Source organism: Rhopilema esculentum, chromosome 10, assembly GCF_057945365.1.
Source record: "Rhopilema esculentum isolate cy_ngs chromosome 10, ASM5794536v1, whole genome shotgun sequence".
Taxonomy (NCBI): Eukaryota; Metazoa; Cnidaria; class Scyphozoa; order Rhizostomeae; family Rhizostomatidae; genus Rhopilema; species Rhopilema esculentum.
Window position 1 is genome coordinate 9,704,228 of NC_142824.1, and position 25,140 is coordinate 9,729,367.

The 25,140-nt window shown below is 35.8% G+C and overlaps 2 protein-coding genes across 3 annotated transcripts in view; one reads left to right on the forward strand and one right to left on the reverse strand.

Annotated features, from left to right (window-relative positions):
• Positions 1-9,587, forward strand: LOC135689528 (syntaxin-5). The gene is made up of 10 exons (XM_065206783.2): positions 1-422; positions 712-785; positions 2,488-2,543; positions 3,155-3,225; positions 3,516-3,557; positions 4,653-4,727; positions 5,478-5,534; positions 5,796-6,008; positions 6,452-6,573; positions 7,112-9,587. Exons 1-10 carry the CDS (start codon positions 213-215, stop codon positions 7,269-7,271), a joined length of 1,080 nt encoding a protein of 359 aa, XP_065062855.2. The 5' UTR covers positions 1-212; the 3' UTR covers positions 7,272-9,587.
• LOC135688151 (papilin) overlaps positions 9,436-25,140 on the reverse strand; it is a 21,211-nt gene continuing 5,506 nt past the window's right edge. For both annotated transcript variants that reach the window (XM_065204880.2, XM_065204886.2), the window contains exons 3-21: positions 24,576-24,646; positions 21,859-21,950; positions 21,371-21,434; positions 20,802-20,907; positions 20,439-20,569; positions 19,903-20,023; positions 19,187-19,270; positions 18,296-18,456; positions 17,313-17,448; positions 16,976-17,102; positions 16,051-16,255; positions 15,606-15,785; positions 15,143-15,316; positions 14,852-15,034; positions 14,144-14,285; positions 13,148-13,558; positions 12,065-12,307; positions 11,022-11,294; positions 9,436-9,998 (exon numbers count right to left, since the gene is read on the reverse strand). In XM_065204880.2, coding sequence (XP_065060952.2) covers positions 9,874-9,998; positions 11,022-11,294; positions 12,065-12,307; positions 13,148-13,558; positions 14,144-14,285; positions 14,852-15,034; positions 15,143-15,316; positions 15,606-15,785; positions 16,051-16,255; positions 16,976-17,102; positions 17,313-17,448; positions 18,296-18,456; positions 19,187-19,270; positions 19,903-20,023; positions 20,439-20,569; positions 20,802-20,907; positions 21,371-21,434; positions 21,859-21,950; positions 24,576-24,644 — 3,027 coding nt within the window. In that variant the 5' untranslated portion in view covers positions 24,645-24,646 and the 3' untranslated portion in view covers positions 9,436-9,873. The remainder of the gene's footprint in view (positions 9,999-11,021; positions 11,295-12,064; positions 12,308-13,147; positions 13,559-14,143; positions 14,286-14,851; positions 15,035-15,142; positions 15,317-15,605; positions 15,786-16,050; positions 16,256-16,975; positions 17,103-17,312; positions 17,449-18,295; positions 18,457-19,186; positions 19,271-19,902; positions 20,024-20,438; positions 20,570-20,801; positions 20,908-21,370; positions 21,435-21,858; positions 21,951-24,575; positions 24,647-25,140) is intronic.

A 25,140-nucleotide genomic window follows, 5' to 3' on the forward strand; every position in this document is an offset into this window, starting at 1 on the left:
AATGTTGTTGCTGCTGCGACGTGATACGTTGTCGATTTTGGAGCGTAATGGAAAACAGACGGGAAATAGAAAATAGGATTTAAACGAAGTGATGAAACATTTTACTGGATAACTGCACTAACAAAAAGTACTTTGCTTGGGGTGTTGCAAAGTCCTCTCTGTTCATTTTCATACGAGGTTCGATCGAAGCTGGCTCTTCATCTTCGTTATACATGATTGGCCTAGGCCCGTTGCGACGGAGAAGGACAAACGCTCCCGATGTAGGAAACCATTTAGAGTCTGTTGGAGTTGTTTTGAATCCAAAAGATAGCAATATTTATGAAGTAAACGAAGAGGATACGCTAGATCAGTTGGAAATAATGTCTTGCCGGGACAGAACTTCTGAATTTCTCTCAACAATCAAATCACTGCAATCGAGGCAGGTAAGAAGAAAATTGCATTTTATTATTGTATAATTTGCCAGCCATAAAGCTCTATGTGGGCCGATCACTTACAAAGCGATCAAACAGAGGCATTATGTGCAATTTTCAGTAGAATTGATCTTACAAAATTACTTAGCTGTTTTCATTAATTCAGAAAACATGACCAGTACATAAAGTCCAGGGCATAAAATGAGGGTGAAAGTGTACCAGATCTTCTACATCTTGTCTCATGTATCTGATTTTAACACTAGTTATTCATTTCCTGTAAGAAGAATTTTCCATTTTTCAGGGAAAGATTCTTCCTGGGGCTGGCAAAGAAAATGGCTACTTGCGTCCAAGGAGTCAATTCACTATTCTTGCAAAGTAATTTATCTGCTTTTCTCGTACTATTTATATGTATACTTCTTTTTTGAAGCAATTGTATTGAAATCCAGAATTTTTTCAGTTAAGTTAAAAAATAAGCTTAACTGTCTTTGTTTTTTCTCCTTTTCTCCATAAAATGGCTTGAAATGCCTAAAAAAGTTATTTTGTTCTGTTGAATTTTCAGAATCTTTCTAAAATAAGGATAGTAAACAAATTACTCGTATAAAGAGTATATGCAGATAAACTTTTTAATTCTTATTTGGATCCAATATAGAAACTCTCCTGATCATCACTTTGTCTTTTGCATAGTACTGTTTGGGATTTTAGTTTGTTTTAAAGCAATCAAGATTTTTATGTAATAGAAATCTTGTTTTGAAGCAATATAAGTTTTTATGTAACATTTTATTTTTGGAGTAAGTTTAAATTTTAACATTAATTTTGCAAACTTGTATGGACCCAAGGAGTAAAAACTAAGATGTAGAAGAAACATTTTTCAATATACACTAAAAACAGGTTGTCATGCTATTTCAGTGCACTGAAATTATTGAAATTTAGGTATATACAATTTTGACAGCATATATTTGTATTTGACCAGCTGCTGAATCTTTCTAACCCGTTTTCATTATGTTTTGTCATCATATGGAGGCCTTCGATCCTCGGAAAGCTTTGGAGAGCAATTTATAGAGCCCCTCAAAATGTAAAAACAATATTACAATGGAGCAAAATAAATTTTTGACATTTTTTGAATAAACTTGATCAAGCATAAACAATCTTCACAACAGACCACAATATTATGATTTGCATAAGATTACCCCTTGAGAAAAAATTCAGCAAATTCAACGTTGGGTTTTCGATACCATTTCAAATCTAATAACCCTCTAATAACCACCAAGGACACAGGCCATCAATTGTATTCTCCAGCAGATTTATTTGATTTTCGAGCAAGTGCTAATCTTCTGTTGAAGTTTTGTTTTCTGTTTTTTCTAAATAACTTAGAATCACCTGTGCAAATCAGTGATCACATTTCCGTCCAAATTACCGCATTGCTTTTCAGTTTTCATTTGCTTTCATGAGTAGTAGATGTTCTAGCGTGTCTTAGAAGGGATAACATAAAGAAGGAAACACAGTTAAATCTTCGACTTAAAGCCATGTGTTTTGATGAAGCAATATGTGAAACTGAACATAACAGTAGTGATACTGACAGTGACAAAAGCTTGTCAAGTGATGGCAACATACATATCTAGAAACATCTGAACAATTTTGAGACTTTGTTTTATTATATCTATATTAAATAGTTTTTGTTTCTTGTTTTGTTATTTCATAGTATGGTGCTTTTTGGTATGGCTGTTGAATTTCTCATTTAACATTCTTCCAAAGCTCTCGATATGAAGGGGAATACATACATTTTTTAGAGGTGCAAAATAAAGCGCCAATAGAGCGTAAAATAGAGTTTCTAAGGGGCTCTTTTTATAGAGCACCTTCATTTTGCTTAGAGCAAAGCCTGCATGTGCCCATACATTACGAGTTAATCATTATTTAATGATTTTGCACCAGATTTTAGCCACTGTATACCTCTAATGTACTTTCAAACTTTGTTTTGTGAACATTAAATTTTGCTGAATTTGATACATACACTGCAAGATCAACTTTTTGTTACTGCTATACATCGATTGATACTCATGACCATATAAATTCTCTCAAGGAAAATTGGAATGGACATCAGCAACACATTTGTGAAGCTTGAAAAGCTGACACTGTGTAAGTAGCAAATTAAAATTAAAAGCAGAAATATATTGCTTCTTTTGTTGTTATATGACATATTGTGTCCTATAACTCTAGAGTTATTCAGAAACTTGACAGCAAAAGGTAACTCAAAGAATAACATAAACTCGAGCGTGAGTTGGCGATTGACTGATCCTAGCATAAAAGAATTGTACAATTTATACACATATGATTTTGAGGTTGAACTATTATGAGGTTATACATACAATAGGCCCATTACAGTGTGATCATTCTGTCATCACCAAACTTAAATACAATCAATAACTGTGAAGGTTGCCCCTTTTTGTAGTATCACCAAAAAGTAAGTAAAGAAGATTGAACTTTACAACAGAAACCCTCAAAAAATAGTCACGACAAATCCCTTGACTTAAACAGATAAATGCATGCAATATTTCACACACCAGAAATGCTGCAGGCATGTGTCTTGCTGTGCACCTGCAATGCCATGCCTTTCTCGTGCAAGCATTCCTGTCAATCACCATGTTATGTAAAATGTTATACATATCTTTGCAGTGTCATAGAAATGGCTAGAGTTGTGCTAAACTAGTTACAATACTTGATTTGATAGCACAAATGTTATTTTTTAGTGGCAAAACGCAAGTCTTTGTTTGATGATAAAGCAGTTGAAATACAAGAACTTACCTATATCATCAAGCAGGTGAGATAATCTGACATTTTATTCTCATCAAATTTGTATATCATGTTACTTTGAATTATTATGACAGTTTATCTTTTTATTGTCTGATTTTGCACATTGACTTTCTGTCTCTGCAGCAGATTGAATTATTAATTTTGTCTGCAACTGTCCGTTAGATGTTTTCATTAGCCTTTCTCTGATCTAGCATTTCCATATCATATATCCCCCACTTGCTATACAGTTTTACAGAGTAAATAAATTTTTGTTTGAATGCATTCAATAGTAAAAAAAATGCTGAATTTTTGTTGCAGGACATAACCCATTTGAATCAGCAAATTTCACAGCTACATCAGGTTTGTTTTTTGGGTTTGTTTACTACTTTACAAACAGCAGCCTAAGCTGTAAGCAAGTTGTTAATTACTCAATAGCAAATTTGTTAATTTTCATAACAAAACATAAAATGTGATACTGGTTCTACAAGAAAGTGTAATGGGGTTGCTTTTTTCTAGTCTACTTTGATGACATTTGAGAATGTTTTCATTTTGCTAAACTTAAAACATTTGCAAAATACGTGAATTCAAAGTTTTGTAGATTTGCCTTTAAGTCTGTGTAAATTTATCAGTACTATTTTTAATTTTTATGTTTAAATGTTAATCGTTCCACTAAATATGTCTTTTGCGATAACAATTTAAGTGACAAGACAGTTATTATTGAACCTTCAAAAATTCTGCATTGTTTCATATGGTCCAGTGATCTTCAAAGTAAGATGTTATTAGGAAAGCAAAAATTTGTGGGGGATGCAAACCACCAAGAGGAATTAAGCTGCAGGGGTGTTTCCTCTCCAAAGCATTTTGCTTTTTAGCTTAAATGGTCATGATAGAAGACCAAAGACTTTCCTAAGGTACTTTTGAATGCCTCAGTTTGTTTTACCTCATTTGAAATCGCTGAACCACACATTATATTGCTAGAAAGAGGAATCCAACAATGCCATTGTTGGATTTTCAAAAACTCACAGTTTTACATTGTGATGACTTGCAAATGACAACAAGATAAAATTGATAAAAAAAGACAAAATCAAATTGCAAAATCCTTTTTAAAGCTTCTGTATTTTAATAGTACTAGACTGGCACCACCCGTATTGCTGCAAGCTCCTTCTGATACGACCTTTGCCTTATGATTCCTATTCTGTTATTTAATTTTGTTTGCTATTTTTTATTATATTATAACATTGTCCATCTTAGTGGGTCAATTCAGTGGCTTAAGATATTTCCTGATGATGAATTTTCAAGTTAAAACTTATGTTATAATATATAAGTTTAACAGGCAACAAGTTAAAAGAAATTTAATTCCCCTTGCTACTCAATACCCCTTTCTCATTATTGATTTTTTACAGCCTACATTTGTTGATCAAAGTTACCGTTCTTTATCATGTAAAATATTTTTTTTAGATTGTTAATAGCAATCATACAGACAAGAGCAAACATGTGCAAACACATTCGCATTCTGTGGTGATTTCCCTTCAGGTTTGCATGTCAACTTAGATTTGCATAATTAATGCTTGCAATTTGCTTTTAATGTTGATTGAGTGGAAACCCTTGATGTATTTTGCACCCTGCACTTAAGGTTGTTTTATTGGTCTTGCAAGGGATGCTCGACTACCTTAACGTAGGGGGACATCAGGGGCGGACAATTGCAGTAAAAAGGTAGTCTCCCTGTCGGAGACCAGTAGCTATCTCTGTAGTCTTCCGTATATTACCTACCGTAAAGGAACTTTGGCAACAGGTGTGGACATTTCCAGAAAAATTGGGTCGTCCAGCATATGCCCTGTGCAACGATTAGCCATCTCCTGCAGATAAAACCAGTCATCCCGGTGCATGGGGACGGAATTGTCCACCACTGAAAGGCATACAATCGAAGAATCTTTGTGGTCAAGGAGCGAAAAATGAAGGAAATAATGCCAAAGTTGGGGCATTCTTCATTAGTTTGCAATCTGCTGTGATTGGACCGTGTACTGTCTAATTCGATCAAATTTCTTATTGAGCAGTTAACCGTGTCCTGTGGCACAAAGTTGTTTTGAGTAGCATCCCCTGTTTGTTTTCAACGCTCTTAACAAAGCAGCACTAAATGTTCCAAGTAGTTTTGTCGACGTTTGTCAAAATTCACTTTCATCCATGCAAGGTAAAACATATGTTAACTGACCTCTTCATGAAAGTTTTTTGATTTTTTATTCCCTACTTTTGATAAATTAACTTTGATATGTTTCTTATTAATAGTCAAAGCTTGCTCACATGTCAAAAGACTTCAAAGATGTTCTAGAAGTGCGAACTGAGGTAAAACGACTTTCTTTTCAAGCTCTTTGGATGCCACTAAGAAATTATACAACTGAAACTAACAATTATAGATTAGCTGAATAACCAGAAAATTCTTGTTATGAATCTTTTAATTGTTTTCACGTAATTGTATCTCCTTCTGCAGTCTTTTTATCAACTTGCTTTGTGTCTGATATAACAATCTTGTAGTAGATTCTTATCATACCGTTGCTCATCTTCTACACATATTCTAAATGCAATATATCATTTCCAATTTTCAAGAATATGAAACAACAGAAGCAGCGACGAGACCAATTTTCTCAAGGACCGATGGCAGACAGCCTCCCTTCTGCGGCGCTCTCTGGACATATTTCAGGATCGGCTCTCCAGAGAAATAGCTCGAACCCAAACCAGCAGGAGGCATCAAGTTCTATTGCCATAGAAATGCCAGGCTTTGATAACCATGGAAGTCAAGCTCAAGCTTTTGCAGCACAGGTGGGAATAACTTATGGTTTGCAGTCCCTCTAAATTAAATCGATGCTGCTAAACTCTTTTCGTTTCTAGTCTAGCCTAGTCTAGTATTTTGTTTTGAATGTTTTTAAAAATGCGCATGGGCATCAGAAGCTTAATCGATTCAAATTCCAATCAGCTACAGTTAAGAAGACGGAATTAGTTTTTTTTATTTATGCACTTTGCACGGACCAATCTTTACCGATGAAAGATATATAAAGAATATATCATCTGGAATTGAGTCTCTTAATTTTCTGTAAAATGACAGAAGTAAAATAGAAACATTGTTCTATCAACTTTAAAAAAATTATCTAATGTTTTACTTGTTTCTGCATGATGCATCGACTATTAAGCAGAATTTCTTGCATTGGGCTATGCCAGTTGTCCTAGATTTTCCATATTTCCTATCTCATTTATTTTTGGTGTAGGAGGATTATATAAAAACGAGGGCCGATGCTATGGAAAACATAGAGCAAACTATTGTAGAACTTGGAGGAATATTTTCACAACTGGCACACATGGTTAAAGAGCAGGAAGAAGAAATTAAAAGGTATTTGTTTATATTCTAGGCTTTTTCTTTTTTTTTAAACTGAGGCAGGTTACCTTTAGAGATCCATGTGTTTGTTTGAAATAGTTTCAGAATGAATTTGTAAACTTTAGTTGTAATCAAAACTTTAGCTTTCTGGAATCCTTAGTAACGTTGAATTTATTTAGCTTTCTGGAATCCTTAGTAAAGGATGAATTCCAATCACACTTTTAGTTTTCTTCTATGGCCAGATCTTTTCGAGTTTCTTGTCATAGACCCTTTTTCGTAACCATGCTTGAGATGATTTTATAATGAAAGTTATAAAACATGTTACATTTCATTCGGCTTCTCAGCTTCCATCTAATCAACAAATGAAAGCAGGTTGTGGATTATTATAAAGGGTGTTGCTTATATAATCGTTTACCCCAACAAGATGTTTCTTATTCTGAAGCCTCATAAGTTAACAGTGGTTTATAATTACACACGCGCCTGACATTTTGAAATTTCCTAACCAAGTCAATTTTTGATAACATCAACTCATGCTTGTTTCAAACTGTTGCAGAATCGATTCAAATGTCGAAGAAACTGAATCAAACGTCGAACTTGCTCATACTGAGATTCTGAAGTACTTCCAGTCAATATCATCAAACCGTTGGCTAATGATTAAAATTTTTTTCGTTCTTATTGTTTTCTTCATAATATTTGTTGTTTTCATGACCTGATATGAATCCTTAATGACATTTAATTGGTGCTAATATAGAGTATAAATGTAGTGTATTTAAAAAAATTGTCTTTTTCTTTTTCGGTATCTTTCTTTCATTACAAAATCAGTTAAAATGTTTGACACAACTACGTTTTTTATCTGCAAGATATGAAACCATGAAGTGATTGTTTGACAAAGCGGCTTATAATATTGGCAACAGATGCCCACAATCATTCGGATGGTTCATTGTCCCAATATGTTTTCTTTTTTTTTCCGTCAAACTTTCATATGAAATTTATTTTCTCGTATTGTTTCTAGAATCATGCCTAATAATTTTTTACCAGATTTTTCTCTCAGTTATCAAAATCTTATTAATCAATGTTTCACAGCAATCATGATTTAATTATTACAGCAATCATGATCTTTGCGACAAATTTTCCAATAAATCAATAAGTAACCCAACATGGAAACTGAATTATTTCCAATGCAAAGTGCCTTTGTGTCTACCCCAGGTACCAGGGCCACACAATTTCGAGTACTTGAATAGAGTAGAGAACTCTCGGATTAATGTGGCTACTTTGTGGGGTCGTTAATCTGAGATGATGCTAATTTAAAGGGGACATTAAAAAGAAGGGAGCATAAAAGTTTCAAATGACCGTTCAAACCAAAAAATTGGACCATTCCATCACGTTTTAATCTTCAATTGCGTTTTAATCTCCCCGGTATTCTGAATTTTCTTCGATTAAACTGGGCATGTAGGAAGAGATGTACGATACGGGGTGTTTATTTTTCATCAGGAATTATAATCTCGTTTATCAGACTGCCCAGGAGCCGGGGCAACAGTTTACCTTCACAAATCAAGAGATAGTGATTAATTGTGATTTATTTCAAGGAAAAAGTTATAATGATTTATTACTGAAGCTTGGTGATAGTACATGGAATGGCGTCTTCATTTTTATCCGTTTCAACTCATATTTTGTAATTAAAGAGATCGCGATTCATGTTAAAGTAGTAAAAATATTAAAAAGAAACAAAGCAATTTAAGTTTGCAGCTGCAAATCAGAATTTTTAATTTAATAACTCACAAATATTTAAAGGTGTACTGATTATCAAAGCGCCTGCAATGTTGAATAATTAAACACAACTTATCCCTTCTTTTTTGGCAAATCCCTTTGGAACCGCCAATATTACATTTATTTGTAGTCTTGCAATTGAAATTTCCTTTTATTTTAGATATGCGCTCTCAATACAAAGCTTAATTAGAGGACGTTGCTTTAGAGGACGATTGAAGTTTCTATTGTGCCTAAAAAATGCACCTGAAGCAGACTTTATTGAATGCAAATAACTATGTAGTTCAATATCAGAAGCAAATAACTCTATAAAAGCTTGGAGAACCTGTTAGAAGAAATCATTATAAAATTAGAATATATAAAATGATTTTGTCTCTAAACTTAGCCTGTAAATTGGAACAAATTAACTTTAAGCATATCAGGTAGGTTGTTTCGAATGCTAAAAAATACTTTATGCAAAATGTTTTTCAGAGAAAATATCAGTTTTCTGGCTCATATTTTTGTAATGAAACCTTTTACTTTGGCTTTAAGTTATGTATGACTAGATTCAATCGAAATGTAAGCTTATAGGGTCAGAAAGTTGTAATTATTCTACAAAAGGACTTCATTCAGAAATGGACTAGGCAAGTTTACGCTTGTGAACTTTCGAAAATATCAATTATTTGGGTTGTATTCTTGTTACAAAAACCTTTTCATTCGATTTCCTTTTAGGAATGACGAGCTTTTCTCCAACCATTAACCTATAGGGCTGGGCAAAGTGTACTTTTCTTTGGGAAAATCTCACTTCAGAAAATTATTCGTTTATTCTAATAAACATACACTTAATTTCTACTGATTTGAAATCATTGAAATTCGTTTCATCGAATCATCGAAAAACTTTATGTATTCGTTTGATTTTAAGCCCATTGACTTGAGAAAATATAATTTTTAAAGTATACAATTTTGTGCCTAAAATATTTCATCTTGGTTTCTATCAACTTGTACTTACTCGTTTGTACTTAAGATGATGAATTATTCAATATGGATTACTTTAAGAATGCTCTGGTGTGTTTCTTTTTAGACTTCTAATCAATTAGTTTGGTCTAGGAATAAAGAATAAAAAAGTACAACGAATTGGTTGTTTTCACATTATTTCTACAATAGAAACGCAATTCCATATCGAGTAATCATAGAATACAATACTTTTATGACATATATATGCCTATTTTTAGCACTTTGGTTTCAACTTTTGACAATTTTTAGCCATAACTACAGGAATCTTAATTTACAAAAAGCTACCAAAACGAATTTTAGCATGTGACTTATACCTATATTCTTCGGTAAAGTCCTCATAGTGATAAACATAGCAAAATTAATCTTCAACGGTGAAACTATCATGTAAATATCTCATTGGCCTAGTAGAGATTTTAGCAAACTATCAGAGCAAATTCGATGCTCTTTTCACAACATCATTAATTTTGAACCAAAAAAGATAAAAAAGATATCCTAATATAGTGTTCTTGAATTTCAACAAATCATGTTTAAATAAGAAGTATATAGAGGATCGTTGGCTTATTTGCCGGAGCAGGTCTTGCAGCATGCAGCAGAGTAGAACTGATGTGTGCACAAGTTGAACTGCTTGATGATGACGCAATTGGCCCGATCTGGGTCGTCCACACAAGAGCTTACTTGTTGATCTGAATGAAAAAATGTTTTAAAAACTACTTACAGTTGGCTACAGTTATGATTTTATATATAAAAACAGTCTAAAGCCCCGGCCAAATAACTGAAACAAAACGTTGTGTTTATTAAAATGTTAGTCGTTTTGCCATCTTGTTCTTTGTTGCTCAAAGTTGTTCAGCAATGTTTGATACTGTTCAAGAGTTTTAAGCGAAAAGAATTGCATTTTTCTGTGCTAAGATCTTTTGGAGTGATGTTTAGTCTTCCGGGTGGTCACTGAACAATGTTCGATAGGCGCACGCACAAGAAGGAAACAATGGATATTTCATGCTTTTACATTGCTGCCAATTCCATGTCTACGTTTCGAATCATTTCGATGAGCTCCTAAGGGCTCTGAAAGCCGAATATTTTTCAAGATCGATTTCGCAGATAAAAAAGAGCATTCTGATTGCTTTGCTTCATTAAAATAAAGCAACACAATGAAAAGTGTCGAGATAAAGCTAGGATGGCGAAGACGACGAATCCCAGCACCAAACAGAGTTCTTACGAAGTCCTCGCCATCCAAAGTTATCTGCAAACACAGCGCTTTGGTTTAGGCCAAGAACAAAACATCGCCAAGCCCAGACCCCAATTCCACCGCGTTCGAAGTCACTTGGCCAGCCCCATACTGACTTGACTGAACATAATAATATTTCTCAGTGAATGATTAAGTGAAAAATCCAATCGTTTGAAAAAGGCTTTGGTTACCCTTTATGTGGTAGAGAAAAGGCTGACAAAATGCTGATAACAGAAGCTGAAAATTATTGATAAGTTTTTGACTAAAAAGGAATCATAATCCTCCTTTTTTGGCTTAAAAAGTTGTTCTGTTGCACTAAAGAACTGTGTATTCCTTAGCAGATAGGAAAATGTGATGGGGTTCTGGACGATTGTACGAGGACATTACATAGTTCACAATGGGACCAGAGAATATAGCAAGTATAGAATCGTCATAAGTAATCAACGAATTTTTTACGAAAATATTTTGAAAGAACTCTACTCACTTGGTTGCACGTTCAAAAACATCGTTTTCCTATCGTAACCAACAGAATTCTCAGCGTAACATTCATAATTGCCAGAATCTGCAATAACCAGGCTCTTGAATCGAATCATGGTATCGGCGACGAAAACACGACTTGAATCGCCAAGGAATTTACGACCATCTTTTCGCCAAGTTATTTTAGCTGCAGGGTATGCTGTTACGTCACATGTTGTGAAGAAAGAGTTGCCCTCTTTAAGATCAGCAATCGCTGGAGCAACAGCAACCGATGGTGGAGCTGTAGGAAGAAAAACGGTTACGAATATGCACAAAAAGAATATTTGTAGGTCACAGTAATTTGTATTTATATGTCAAAGTATATCAATACATATATATAACAACAAATCTTATTCTCGTATATAATTCTTCTAATCGATACTTCCCTGTGACAGTATATCAATACTGTCAAATATATTACAGTAATACTGATTCTTGTATAAAACTGCAATATCAATACTTGCAGATCATAGTAATCAAAAATTTTATTTGACCAGTAAAAATATATAATAATAAGATCAATATTTGTGTAATATAGTAATATCAATACTTGCACGTTTCAAAAATCGAAAATTCTGTGTAACACTAAAGTCAATACTTTAATGTTATATAGTAAAGTTATATAGTTATAGAGTAAATTATATAGTAACAGTAAAGTCAATACTGTAATATATTTGACAGTATTGATATACTTACATATAAATACATATTACTGTGAACTGCAAATACTTGTAAATAACGGTAATATATAACAGCAACATCAATACTATTATGTTGCAGTAATATCAATACTTGCATGATCTCATAGTGTAAATTACTGTACTTAGCAAATGCATTTTACATTTATCTCAATACTTGCATGCAGCAGTAATAAAAAACCTGTAAACAACAGAAGTATTAAATCCTGTGTGTTACTGTAACATCAATACCTGTTGGTAACAGTAATATCAGAATTTGCATGTATAGAAGGGAATGAATCATTTATTTGACTATTTGTATGAAAACACTTACACGTAACCTTTATATCCATGGACCTCGTTTCAAACCCAGCAACGTTCGATGCCGAACATACAAGCTCACCAATGTCACTTTTCAGAACATTTGTGATGACAAGATGGGAGTTTCCATTAAGGAGAAGAAAACGATCGCCAAGTTTGTCAACAGGCTTTCCATTGAACGTCCAAGAAATCTGGGGTATTGGTTCACCCATCGAATTACAATAATAATCAACTGTGCTTCCCTCATCAATAGATTCTAAAAAGGTATCATAAAAATTCTTTTAAATGTAAGATGTTAGAAGAGAACTGCAGATAATGTTAGGAGAGATGTACAAACCAAGTCACGAAATATTGACCCACACTCAAGGTATATAAAATGCATCAATGTTCAAATACATGAAAAAATATTGCCAATTACCAAAGGACAAACCATATCGGTTTTTTGCTCATATCAATTCTCCAGAAAGCAAAGCCAATTTTTATAAAAAAATCATAAAAATCGCAGCCTCCTACGGGTAGTGTGTCCTCAGGTACTTTAGAAAAACCAGAGATGCTAAAAGTAGCCCATTCGAATAGAATAAAACTTCTGATAGCATCTGTAAGTAACGGTATGTTTATATTGTATGTTTGAATGTTTGTATCTTATTGACTCTGATCTTTATTATCATCAAATCTGATAATATCTGCCTGATTTTCCTACTTTAACCTTTGAATAAACTGGACTGGACAACGTCTGGATTTGAATAAAAACGGAGAACGTTTGAATTAAACTGAAAAGAGTTTTGCGAGGGCTAGAAAGTCAATCTTGGAAGTCTAAGCAATTTTCCCAGTATGCCCAAAAATCGTATATGCTCAAAACTTTCTTTTGTCAAATTGTAATTATTCAGTTACAAGGAGAAGTGAAAACAAAAGTTTGAGAAAACAGTTTGATTGCTAGATGGCACATAAAATGAAAGAAGAATTAGAGAAAAAATAACTGCCTATATGATTTAAGTGTGACCAATTCCACAATTGTTTTCTGTAGATGGCAACACAACCTACTCACAACCAATTACATCGATTATACGGTAATTTCATTGTTTGAGTGCAGAATTACCTGGTCCTTGGAAGCTGATGATGATTGCCTTTATGTGCCTTGGGTTCTGTTTTTCAGTTTTTGCTTTTTTGACTGTCGTGGGTTTTGCCGGTGGTTGTGTTGTCTTCACTTCTGTGGTTGGGGGCTCAATGCCCTTGGTAGTTAGCCTTTGTGTTACCTTTTCAGTGGGTGTTCTTTTAGTTGATGGCAGTTGAATTAGTTCCTCGGTAGTTGTTCTTTTGGTTGGTGGCGGTTGAGTTTCTTTTTCAGTAGTTGTTCTTTTGGTTGTTGGCCTTTGTGTTACTTTCTCAGTAGGTCTTCTCTGAGTTGATTTTCTTCCTGTTGTTGCTTTCACGACTACTTTTGTTGTTAATACTTTTGGAGCTTTTGTAACCACTTCTACAACGCTTTTAACGTCCTCAACATTTTTGCCTGAACGAAAATTAACGGCGCCGGTAACAAAAATGTATTAGAAACGATTAATAAATCGCTTTATTTGTCATTTGCAATCGATAGTGAAAGAGGATAAGGGTTACCAGAGAATGAGAGCGTAGGGGTTGACGCCCTAATAAACGGCCCTCCGCGTGACATCTTGGGTTAATTGCCCTGCCTGACTTGCTGCCAGTGAAAATTGCTTTTTTCTGGCTTGAGCAAAATTTAAGGCAAATAGCCCCCATCAACAATAGAGTTTAGGGATGGCCCTCTCCGCAACAAAGGAAAAGCACGCAAAGAAAAACTACTTTTTCAAAAAGCAAACAGTTCTTTGTTTATATTTTGATGATGTATTAGGCCCTTCAAGGTCCAAGATTATTCATTATATCCAAAATCTCCCAGTAAAATTATTCAAAATAAAAATATCAAAAAATATCAAAAATACCGCATATTAAAATACTTCCATTTGGCATTTTCTTTGAAACAAGAAATTGTTAAAAAAATAAATAAAGAATTTCGGGGGTTTTGCTCAAAATGGCCAACACGCTGACGGAAATTACAACTAATCCCTAGTTATAAACATACCTGAACATGAATGGCGATTACAAAGTCCAACCGAGGCAGGCTTCTTCAGATGCTTGCAAGTTTCTTCAGAATAGTCAATACGAGAATCGGCGTAACAACGAACTTTTCTGAGGCGCAACCCTGTGCCGCAACTTGCGCTACACTGAAACATAGATCGTAATTTATCGTAACCAAATATTTCATTATAGCAAATGATCAAACAATTTATTGCTTGTCCGGCTTAACACCAGTAACAATAAACACATGATTTTTAATTAGAACTTGGTTAAATTTTTGACGAGGACTGTAAAGATACACATTTTTAGATTACCCGCCTTCCTTCTATGATTTTCGAAAGAGATCAAGGAACCCATTGCCACTAAGCAATGGTTTTTTTGACCTAAAAGCCACAAAAAGATATGGACACTGTATATGGCTTAGCAAACACTAATGAGTATCCATTGACATTTCTACCGCAAGAACGTTGAAACAAACTGAAATTCACGTGCTCCTTGATTACATCCTTGATTACATCCTACTCAAATCATCATGTCCACAAAGCAAAAAAGTAAAGAGGCACATATTTTCACATGAAATTTACTTTTCAGATATCTTCTATAACTGAGAGCACGTTCAGTACCATTTCGGCCTCAATCTCCCTGGTTTTCTGTGTGTAATTATGAGAAAATGCCTTGAATGCTGCTATTAAAATTGATAAATATTGCTTACTGGTTTCCACAAGGATGCAAAGTACTGTGAAATGCATGGTTTCAGCTGGTGACACTTCTTCATTTTGGATGGTTTCTCTGCACTTTTACAGTTAGAGCTGTCAAGAATCCTGAGATTCCCTGCGATCTTCTCAGCACAGTATACCATTCTAACTTGAATACCATAACCACAATCCCTTGAACACTGCCAGAGATAAGACTCTCAATCAGAAATCGATGACCAGGTATTAGAAAATCAGCACGAAATTCATCAAAACAAATAACATTTGCAAGAATGAGACCTTGAACTTACTTTTGACCACTGGGTGGCGTACCACATTGGCTGGCATGGTCCTGGTACAAGGCAGTCCTCAACTGCAGTTGGTTTGAAAGTGCTGTCACAAAACCCGTCTGGAAAAACCCGTCTTTCTGAGTTTTGACAAGTGACTTGTCGATTTCGCATACCTTTTCCACAATGGGCTGAGCACTAAAATAGCAAGAAGATTCTTTTATTGAAATGGTTAAAATAGAATTTAGAATATAAGACTTATCTCTTTATTTTCCTTTTGCAAAACAACTATCACTACAATTAATTCGATTGTTTAAATTTGGGAATTACTGGAGGTTTCAACCACGACAGCAGCCCCCTACATCCCCTCTAATTTTATCTTCTGCAAAAAGTTGGTTATTCATGTAGAACGTATAACAGTACTGAATTACATATTTTTTACAGTGGGAAAGTTATTCATTGTCAAAATGCAATTTCTTATTTTCACCTGGCTCCAGGACTCAGCCACCCATGTAAGATTACAGGACCCAAGGTCACAACCCTCTTGATTGACGGGCTTGATCGTCGTGTCACAGCTCCCTTCCTCGAGTGTGTTTGATGCATAATTTGCGATCCCAATACATTTTACTCTGCGAGTCTTTACACCTGGTCCACATGTTTTTGAGCACTGAAAAAGAACAATGCACAATTTCACTTACCAAGAAAGGCAGGAAGATTGAAGATTAATTCGTTTATATGCCTAGTTTGAAGAAAAGTCAGGCTCGTACTGAGGGGAAATCAGAATGTATGGAAAGATCTCTCAGGCAGTTATTGCCAGCAACTTTCTTCTCAAAGTACTAATAAACTAAGATTTAAAGAGTGACATCTAACATCCATTAGAAGTGCCAAAAGCTTCCCAAGATCACTATAAGATTGACTCAATCCTGACATACCTCGGACCAAGCGTCAGCTTTCCATTGTGGACAGACTTGCTTGACGGAGCATTTTTCCGTTTTAGCTGGTCGATTGCCCTGGCAACGGGAGTATGGAAGCATCTCAGTCTGCCCATTCACAGCCTCGCGAACGCAGTGGACACGTCTTACTTTCTCACCAATGCCACAAGACGTTGAGCAGGAGCTCCATTCACCCACAAACCAACTGAAATAATAGGCTGAGTGGTAAACAATCAAGGAATTAAAACGTAGATGGACATAGGAGCTGCATCCCCAATGAACCATCTTATTACCCAGAGTGACATTTGCATCTCAGAATTACATTAAGGTACAATTCATCATTTTTTAAGAACAAGTTGGCTGAAGTTAGTCATATCATTACTACTTGCTTTCAAAGTTTGAATTCCAGAAAACATGGTTTAAGACATGATCACATCAAGGGGTTATCAGGTATTCATGCTGAATCATGCAATCACGGGTAAAATAATTGCAAATCACGCTTTCACGGTACTGGAAACTAAATTTCACGATCAAACCCCCTAGAAGCTCTCTGAATTGTCAATAACTATCAATTAGGAGTAATTTCTTGTTGGCAGAGCCTTCGGCATTGGAATCTCTGAATAATTACACGACATTTATTTGGCCTGGTACCGGAAACCAAGACTTTTTACTTGTAGAAACGAAAGCCCTCAATTTTGAAATTCGTCTGCAGCAGTCACTTTCACGCAATCACGTTACGAGTAATGCTGATTCACGGGTCACGCGCGAGTGTCTGTTCACGCATTCACGCATAAAAAAAATTTGTTTCACGAATTCACGCACCTAAAATGCGCCGATAACGTAATCACGCCAAAGTACCTGGTACCCCCCATCAATGCAATATACTGAAACAGCAAAAAGATATCGAAGACAAAATTTGACTTACTGGGCAGGGCAGGGCTGCATATTACACTCTTCCTCGCTGGCTGGTCGCTCGTCGCTATTGCACAACAATTCAGAAACGGTTCGGCCATTATTCGAAGCTACACACACGACTTTTTTATATCGCACGCCTGTGGAATGAAAGATACAGGGTAAAGCCTAATGAAGATAGGTAAAGCCTTAATTGATGTTGAAAATTGGAAGTGAATGGGTCAATTCACAAAATGATTGCTTTTATGAAATAGAAAATTTGTAATGTTTGAGGTAATTAGAAGATTATAATGAAATAATAAGAAAATAAAAGTTCATTTTGTGACAAAACGTTTGGCAGACGTACGAACCTCCTGCGCAAGACGCACTGCATTCACTGCGCTTCTCAACCGTCCATCTGTAAGTGGTCGTTGGGATATTATTGCCAAGTTCGTTTGGTACGTAGTATTCATAGCTGAATCGCACAGGAGCTTTCAAGGCGAGCGTCTGGTGACAGAATGATACAAATGCTTTAATTCTAGCACCTATTATATAATGAACTGCACTCAGTGCGGCAGCCAGCATACAGAGAATATATAGAAGACAGTAGCAAAGTCGACGGGAAAGCCCCCTAAACCCCTCTACCAGATATCAGCTGATGAAAAACATCCCTTTTCTTCAGAGGCAAAACAAGGGAGACTGAATTCAAAAACAACAGTATAAATTTGGATAAAAAACCCTCAAAAGTAAATGTTAACTCTTTCCTTACCTAGGTTCTTAAAAAATTGTCTAAGCCTTATTGAGCCTTCCACAGAGCGAACCATATACTTAAGTAATTAAGATCTTGGTTGTACGATTGATATTATGGTTTTGATTCCCATGAACTCGTATTGGCTACAATTGTCAGTGAGTAGGGACTTTTCGCTTCTGATTATACCTCGAAAAATCGAATCACTGTCTGGTTTGAATCGCCAAGGTAAGCTTTAGGATTCATTAGACCTTTAATAAGCTAGCTAAATATTCATTTTGTCTCACTGATATTTTTGGCTTGTGCGAGGATGGCTCAGTTGTTAAAGGCGCTGACTACAGACCCAAGGGTCCGTGGTTCGAGTTCCTGGCATGACCAAACTCTCACCCAGAGTGAGGAGAGTCGCCAGCTCTCTGTAATTTCAGGCGTGGTCACATCGAGAGGAAGGAACAGGACACAGCTCGTTGAGCATAGCTTCTCAGTGTCCTAAAAACTACCTTCGGATGCTAGGTAGAAACCAATACAAATACAAAATGCAAATACAAGCTTAAGCTAAAATACATGCTAGCTTCAAGAAGTTTTGGCATAAAGTGGCTTGGTATATACCTCTATAGTTAATGGAGCATCAATGGGGCCATCAATTTTCAAAGAATGCTCCTTGTTTGAGCGTTCGTATACAGCATAATGGCCATTCAGTTTGTATTTCCCTGGTCTGTTGATTGTCCAATCTCCGTTGAGAATGTATTCACCTTTGTAGTTTTTCAAAGCTGTGAAACAGAAAGAATAAAAAAAAGTGAGATTGAGCTCTGATGCCACCGATGACACATCAATGTTAAAATATCATACGATGCAGTCGAGACTCAATCTGCTCTGCTGAGATATGGTACCAAAGTGTTGCGAAACTGTTAGTCTCTTGCTTATAACGCTTTGATCTAAAGAGCAGAAGAGTTCCTATATCCTTGCCAAAACACTTGAAAATATTTCCTAAACATTGCATGCAATCCCCTATCCCCAATGTTGAATATCTTTATGTTTTTGTCTTATAAGCATGCTTTTTAATGTGCCAAGTTTTGCTGCAATCAAATAAGAATAAAAAGGCTTTTGCCTTTCAACACTAATTGGGGGGTGAAAGGGGCGAAAGGGAGCAAAAGGGAGCGAAAGGGAGCGAAAGGGAGCGAAAGAGAGCGAAAAGGGGTTATGCAGTGTTAGAATTTAGGTAGTCCGGAGAAATAGAAATAGTCCTGTGATGCGTTTTTCAAGAGGTTATGGCAAGGCTTGAAGCTATGCATCAAAGTTTCGCGGACAAGTTGTAACAACAATTATCATTTGTCATATTACTTTTATAATTTTAGTATTTTGTGGAATTTGGTTAAAAATCCAGTTTCTCGAATCAGCTGAAATATTAGAAATAGAATGACTAATAGTAAAATTAGCAAAGTTTGTAGGATAACAGTCAGTAACAACATGTTACATCGATCAACCAAATCGAATACTCACCAATATAATTGTTCAGGTCACCTTCTTCTTTTATAAAAATGGTGGTTGTTCGAGCAGGGATGCGCAACATCTCAATGTAGTCGGCTATAATGCAGCAAGTACAAGTTTGTGATTAAAGATTTTTTCTAAAGAATTCAGAACCTGTGCTAAAGAATTTAATTATATATATTTACAATGATAATGGATTGTTGACTTTACTCCTGGTACTTTTATATCCTAATACATATGAACACAGGATTTTTTTCAATCCACAATAAACTAACAATTATCAGGGTTTCTACCTTGCTCAATTAGCATGGGTTTCTAGGATAGGATCAATGCCCAGATAGACTGAACGAGATAGAGAGACAGCTAATCAATTCTTTTTTAAATACCTTTTCTCCTTTGACGGGGGACATTTTCAGAATATTTGGGCTGATTGCCCAATCAATACATATGTATGGTTCTTAGCAAATTCAGTGACAATGGGTTTCTGATATATAGAGCAAAAATTTCAGAAAGATAGGGGTTACCAGCTTATACAAAACGATGTCTTGATAAGTCGATTAATGGTTAGCAGTAGAAAACTTTTCGTCACAAGAAAGTAGAAAGTTTTAGAAGGCCTACAGAAGTATGATTTACTGAAGGTAAGTTTAAGACAGATAGCTTTGAAGACTCCAAGGCATGGTTTGACGAACAGCATTCAAATGCACTTTCTCCCAGTATAAAGAGCATACCTTCGATTTGTTTTAGTTCAAAAACTCCTTTAACAAGTCTACATTTTGTATTCCTCCCATTGCATTCTCTACATTTGTCAAATGTTGCGGTGGAATTTAATACCAAGTCACAGCCAACTCTCTAAAATGAAAATTATTCAAAATCATCCACAAATTCATGGCATGTTAGAGAATTGAGATAATCAAACCAGAAAACAGAAGAATTTCGCAAGCTGCAGCCCCAATTGAAGACGGAATTAAAAATAATATGTCGACTGACAATCTTTTTATCTAAGTAGCATTGTTTCAAAATCGAAAGATGAGATTATAGTTGACCACAGAACAATTTTAGAGCATCTTGTTAGTTTTAACGACACAAAGCAACGTTATCCACAATGGAAGTAATAAACTCTACCCCAATCCTACAGGCCAGCATTTTATCATGAACATCAACTGACTGTAGATTTAATAAAACCGAACAGTTAAATTACTTAAGCCTAGGATTAATGGCCTATAGACACAATATAGGATTTTATGATAAGAAAGTCGTCTAGTACCTCACATTTCCCTTCAATGCAAACATCAAGAGACCCTTCTCTACATGGTGTTCCGTCTGTAACTTTGTCCGAGAATTTCACAAAGAATCTCTGCCTTTTTGGCATGCAAGTCAGCTCACAAGGAAAGGCATCTAGAAAGAAATTTAGTCAACAAAAACATAACCAAAGATAATCTTGAGAATTGCTGTTGCCCGTTGGCATAATCTAATTGTTTGATTCAAAATAAGATCATGGTTTTGAGTTTGTTTATCTTACAATGTGGATTGTACAAAAAATTCGAGTAAGGTGGCATGTAGCTAATGTTCTAGTTTCATGACAAAAGCTGTAACGCTCTAAATCTAAGACAAAACATCATTCGGAAACCTCGTTTCACAGGAACCCATTCGAACTTTTTCCCATTGTAGTATGGTTTACTGTTATAGGCTGCACATTGGACTGATCGGAAGTCCACATCCTCCGCAGGACAATCCTTAAAAATAACAAGGTACACTGTCAAAATCTCAAAAAGCACTGTTCTCTTTCAACAGAGACGTTGAGAGGCAACGGGTAAATGACCTCATGTTTCTCACAATTGTCCACAAGGCAATGCAACGACTCTTATAAGAGTATCTGGGTTTCAACTTCAATAATGTCTTGCTGCTAGTTGAGCTTCGTGGAGAAAACTGATAAACCATTTCAACTATTTTCATGACGGAAACATTTACAATAAAGAATAACTTGTGCATACAAATGATAAGCTGCTTGACTAGGTTTTATATAGTTGCAATGAAATCATATTTTCAAAGCGTTGAAGAAGATTATTTTAAAAAGGCACGCGAATAATGTTTTCCAGTTTATTACTTTTTCTTCTTGTTGGAAATTACTTGGATCAGCAGCAACAACAAAAACAACAACAGCAACAACAACAGCTAAAATAGCAAGAAAGAGCTTGCCTGTATATTGCAAAGTCGATTTTGTCTCACTAGCCCATCACATCCGAGGGTTAATGAACCAGTTCTGTGAAAATCAACAAAGCTTCACGTCAAAACATCAAGGAGCAAACGGAATCCATGGGAAAATGGTCCGTCAAGACAAAGAGATAGCGCTTTGAATGTAAGTTAGTAGAAAAAGGAAACCATAACTCAATAATCAGAAAATGAAAGAACGATTCTCTTTAAAATATTCTGTCATTTGCTTCAAGAAAACACAACAATACTGAAGTCAACATAAATGAGATTAACATAACATTGCAAACCGTGAATAATAAACAAAAAATATGATAATACCCAAGTGAAAAAGGCACAGTAAACATAACGCTTCAAAGTAATAAAGGCTCCTCAAAACGATTAATGCAAACAACACAATTGAAAAATTAATTCAAAATGCAAGATGATGAATGACAGAGAATAAGATGAAAGAAAAACTTGAAAACAACCCTGACCTGTTCAAACAGCTCCTTGTTTGGAATGAGACACCAACACCACAAGAGCGAGAACAGCGGCTCCAGTCACTCCAACTCGTCCATTTTCCGTCCTAGGGTTAAATCAGAGTTCAGTAAAGTTTTAGTGCTTCCTTCGGGGAATTTCCTAAAGCTTTGGAAACATTGCGTAGAAAACAAAGAAAAAAGGAATGGTTTGGATTGGCCGTGGTTTTTATTGGCTTTCACAAGGGCTATGAAAGGTATAACCGCCAGGCTCTAGGTAAAATTATAAAAATGTAGAAATGATTTCTGTGTGCTTCATTTTCGGATTAATGGACTACGCGCTGATTCGAAGGGGTGCGTGTTGCTAATTCACTGCTTGACTGTCTTTTCAAACATGTATTTCAGGAGGCTCTTCATAGAGCATTTACGGTAAATGCAAAGAAAATATATGCATTCGAATGCCAATCCACGCAACACAGAAATAAGAGCACTTAGGGCAAAACCTACATATCTTTAGCCAAATTTTTAGCAGTGGTGAGTCTAGCCTTCAAAATCTCGGGGGATGGAGGGGCAACGCTAGCCATTACTTTGCGAACTAATAAAATGTAAAGCCGTGACTTGGAGGCTCAAAATTAGCTACAGTCACTGTTATCACTATGCCAAATAGTTTTATTAGTGGCGTAACGAGCAGCTGCGTTCCCTAGAAAAAATAACAATGAAATATTGTTGCCGGGACCCTAAAGGTGCGGGACCCTTTGGTATTTAACTAAAGGTAACATTGGACAATTAATCCACTGAGTTTTATCTGCTTAAGAATAATGCATCATGAACATTAGAATTTCAACAGAAGAACTATACTTCTAAATGGCTAATAGCTTTGTAAAGTTGATTGGTAACATTTTTCCATAGTAGTTGCGTCTCATATCCAACCTCCATGAGATCGAGCAAATCACAAAATTTCAAATCATAGAATTTCGATAAGCAATAGAAGATTGCCAAGGTATACTGTGATGGTATTGGTATTTGCCTGCGCTGGGTTATTTGCCAGCGAAAAGGGTTTCAATGGGATGCAGAGAATCTTGGTTTGGGCTTACCCTGCGCGATAATATATACCAAATTTAGAATTCAAATGATTGTCAAGAATGAATTTTTCTTGGTAACTACAGAAAGGAGCCAAAATTTCACTAATTTTCACCTCAGTTACAAACCAAAACACATCATGGCCCTTAGCTTGTTAAATAAATGCAATAAAGATCGCATTGAGCAGAATAAAGAAACCCTAACAGAGTCAAAAAACAATTGAACAGCTTTGGAAGAAAACATTGGATTATTAATAGTAACTTTTAAAAACTGGCAATCAAGGGGCAAAGAAAATTTTTCGGGAGGGGGTGGAACCCCCTCCCCCCCCCTCGTAGAAACGCCATTTATTTTTAGTCGATTACGTATCAACAAATGCCAGTCTATGTCCAACTGAGATTGCATTTTTTCTTATTTGCCAAGCACGAAACCGTCCTGTGTGGTCTTGCATTGGTTTGAGCTGCACAGAATCAAATATAAAGGGATTTTTCGTGGACCTTTTCTAGATTCTCCGATAGTCCTATAGTCCTCTCCTATAGTCCTATAAGCCTACAACACGGTATCCAAACGAGACTTGCTCCCAGGAAAATGAAGGGAAGACCGGTTGCCCTCACGATTTACATGGGCGAAAGGGGAAGATTGAATGTTTCATTAGAAGCAGTGCAGAAAGGGTAATATTAAAGTTAAGCTTTCCTATCCGCGTGATAAAGCAAACCCATCGGCTTTCTGCAAACTTCACGCATTTAAACAGAGGGATATACGTTCGGCGCAATGAATATTGGCCTATTTTTAAGTTTAAAAATCATTGTGTTCTTGCTTCGTTTAGCTAGACTTTCATTAGCAGCGATCCCGATTTGAAAGAACCTTATTCATTCAGCAAGAATTAAGAGCCATGTAAAAAGGGAAATGGGCATGAAGCTAAATCAAAACCCGAAGATACCACCAAAATAAATAAGAAAAGGCAAATATATGTGACATTTTCCCACGCTCTTAACAAGAACAACAGAGGATGGTTGTCAATGTGGGTTATCCCGCAACATACATATTCAATGGCATCATTACGGGGTTGAGCTATGACCCGAGTGTTGAAAATTAAGTTCCCATGGACGAAAAGCTAACATCATAACAAAATGTCCCTTTAAATGCTCTTGAAACCCCTTCTCTTCTTCTGACGTCACAATGAGGGAACCAGATGCAGGCACCTATTTCCTGTTCAATTGATACAGTTAATACAAAATAAGACGTTATTGTGACTGATTAGGTTTGCATTTCACTTTAACCTTGTGTTACATTTTGTGTTTCTAAAAAGTATTTTTTTAGCACTTGGCATTTTGAAAACCTTTCTAGGATAAACCTGAATATTCCGATCTTTGTAAAGTGATGCCATGTAGAGGGGCACGGAGGCTTGCAGGGTTCAGGCACCTGTACATCAAACTATATTGGACCGAGAAAATTCCGTACATAGCAAGTCCAAAGGTGTGCCAGCCCAATATCATTAATAAAATGTATTCGTGGATTAAGAAGATTGAGAAGATTCAGTTTATTCTTGGATGGAGAGCTTCTATCACGGAAGCAAATACAAAGGCGTGTTCATAGACGTTGCATCTAGAACAGCCAGCAGCTTGCACAGCCTACAATGCAGAATGACTAAAACATACCTTTGCAGCAACGACCAGTGCAAGTAGCATCAGGTAAAGCAGGGCGCAGCGGTGACCCATGGAGAACATGTCTAAGATAGAGTAAGATGGTCAAAGGATTTGTACAAAACAGACATTAATAGATTCCAACTACACAGGATTTCCATTAACCTTAAGGCTACCTGAAAACCACAACCAAATAAAAATGTGGTGGTGTCTTAGGAAGGCTGAAACTAAACGAGAATTGAAATTCTGTCAAGAAAATGCTATGGCCCAGAACAACGACAATTGGATGTAACACGAGTACCGCCAGGACACGGGGTGGGCGGGGAAAGGGGCTGCAATTCGCCTCACTTAGCCTCACGCTATGGCTTAAAGTTGTCAAGCAGGCTATTGCAACATAATTTTAAAAATGAAGGTTTTAAGATACTTATACTTAAATTTAAAACTTAAAATAGTAATTTTGGTATTCGAAAGATTCTCAAGTATTTTAGAAATAACAATCCTTATATTTTCAAAAGTTGCAAAAAAATAAATCGCATTAAATCTATCGCCTTTCTAATATTGGATTAAACATAAGAAAGAC

What these genes read in the sequence shown, in the direction of transcription:
- LOC135689528 (XM_065206783.2), top strand. Translation starts at nt 213, where the DNA reads ATGATTGGCCTAGGCCCGTTGCGACGGAGAAGGACAAACGCTCCCGAT. An exon ending in AAATTTCACAGCTACATCAG is followed by an intron (nt 3,558 to 4,652) that starts GTTTGTTTTTTG and finishes TATTTTTTTTAG; the next exon opens with ATTGTTAATAGCAATCATAC. An exon ending in CTGTGGTGATTTCCCTTCAG is followed by an intron (nt 4,728 to 5,477) that starts GTTTGCATGTCA and finishes TCTTATTAATAG; the next exon opens with TCAAAGCTTGCTCACATGTC.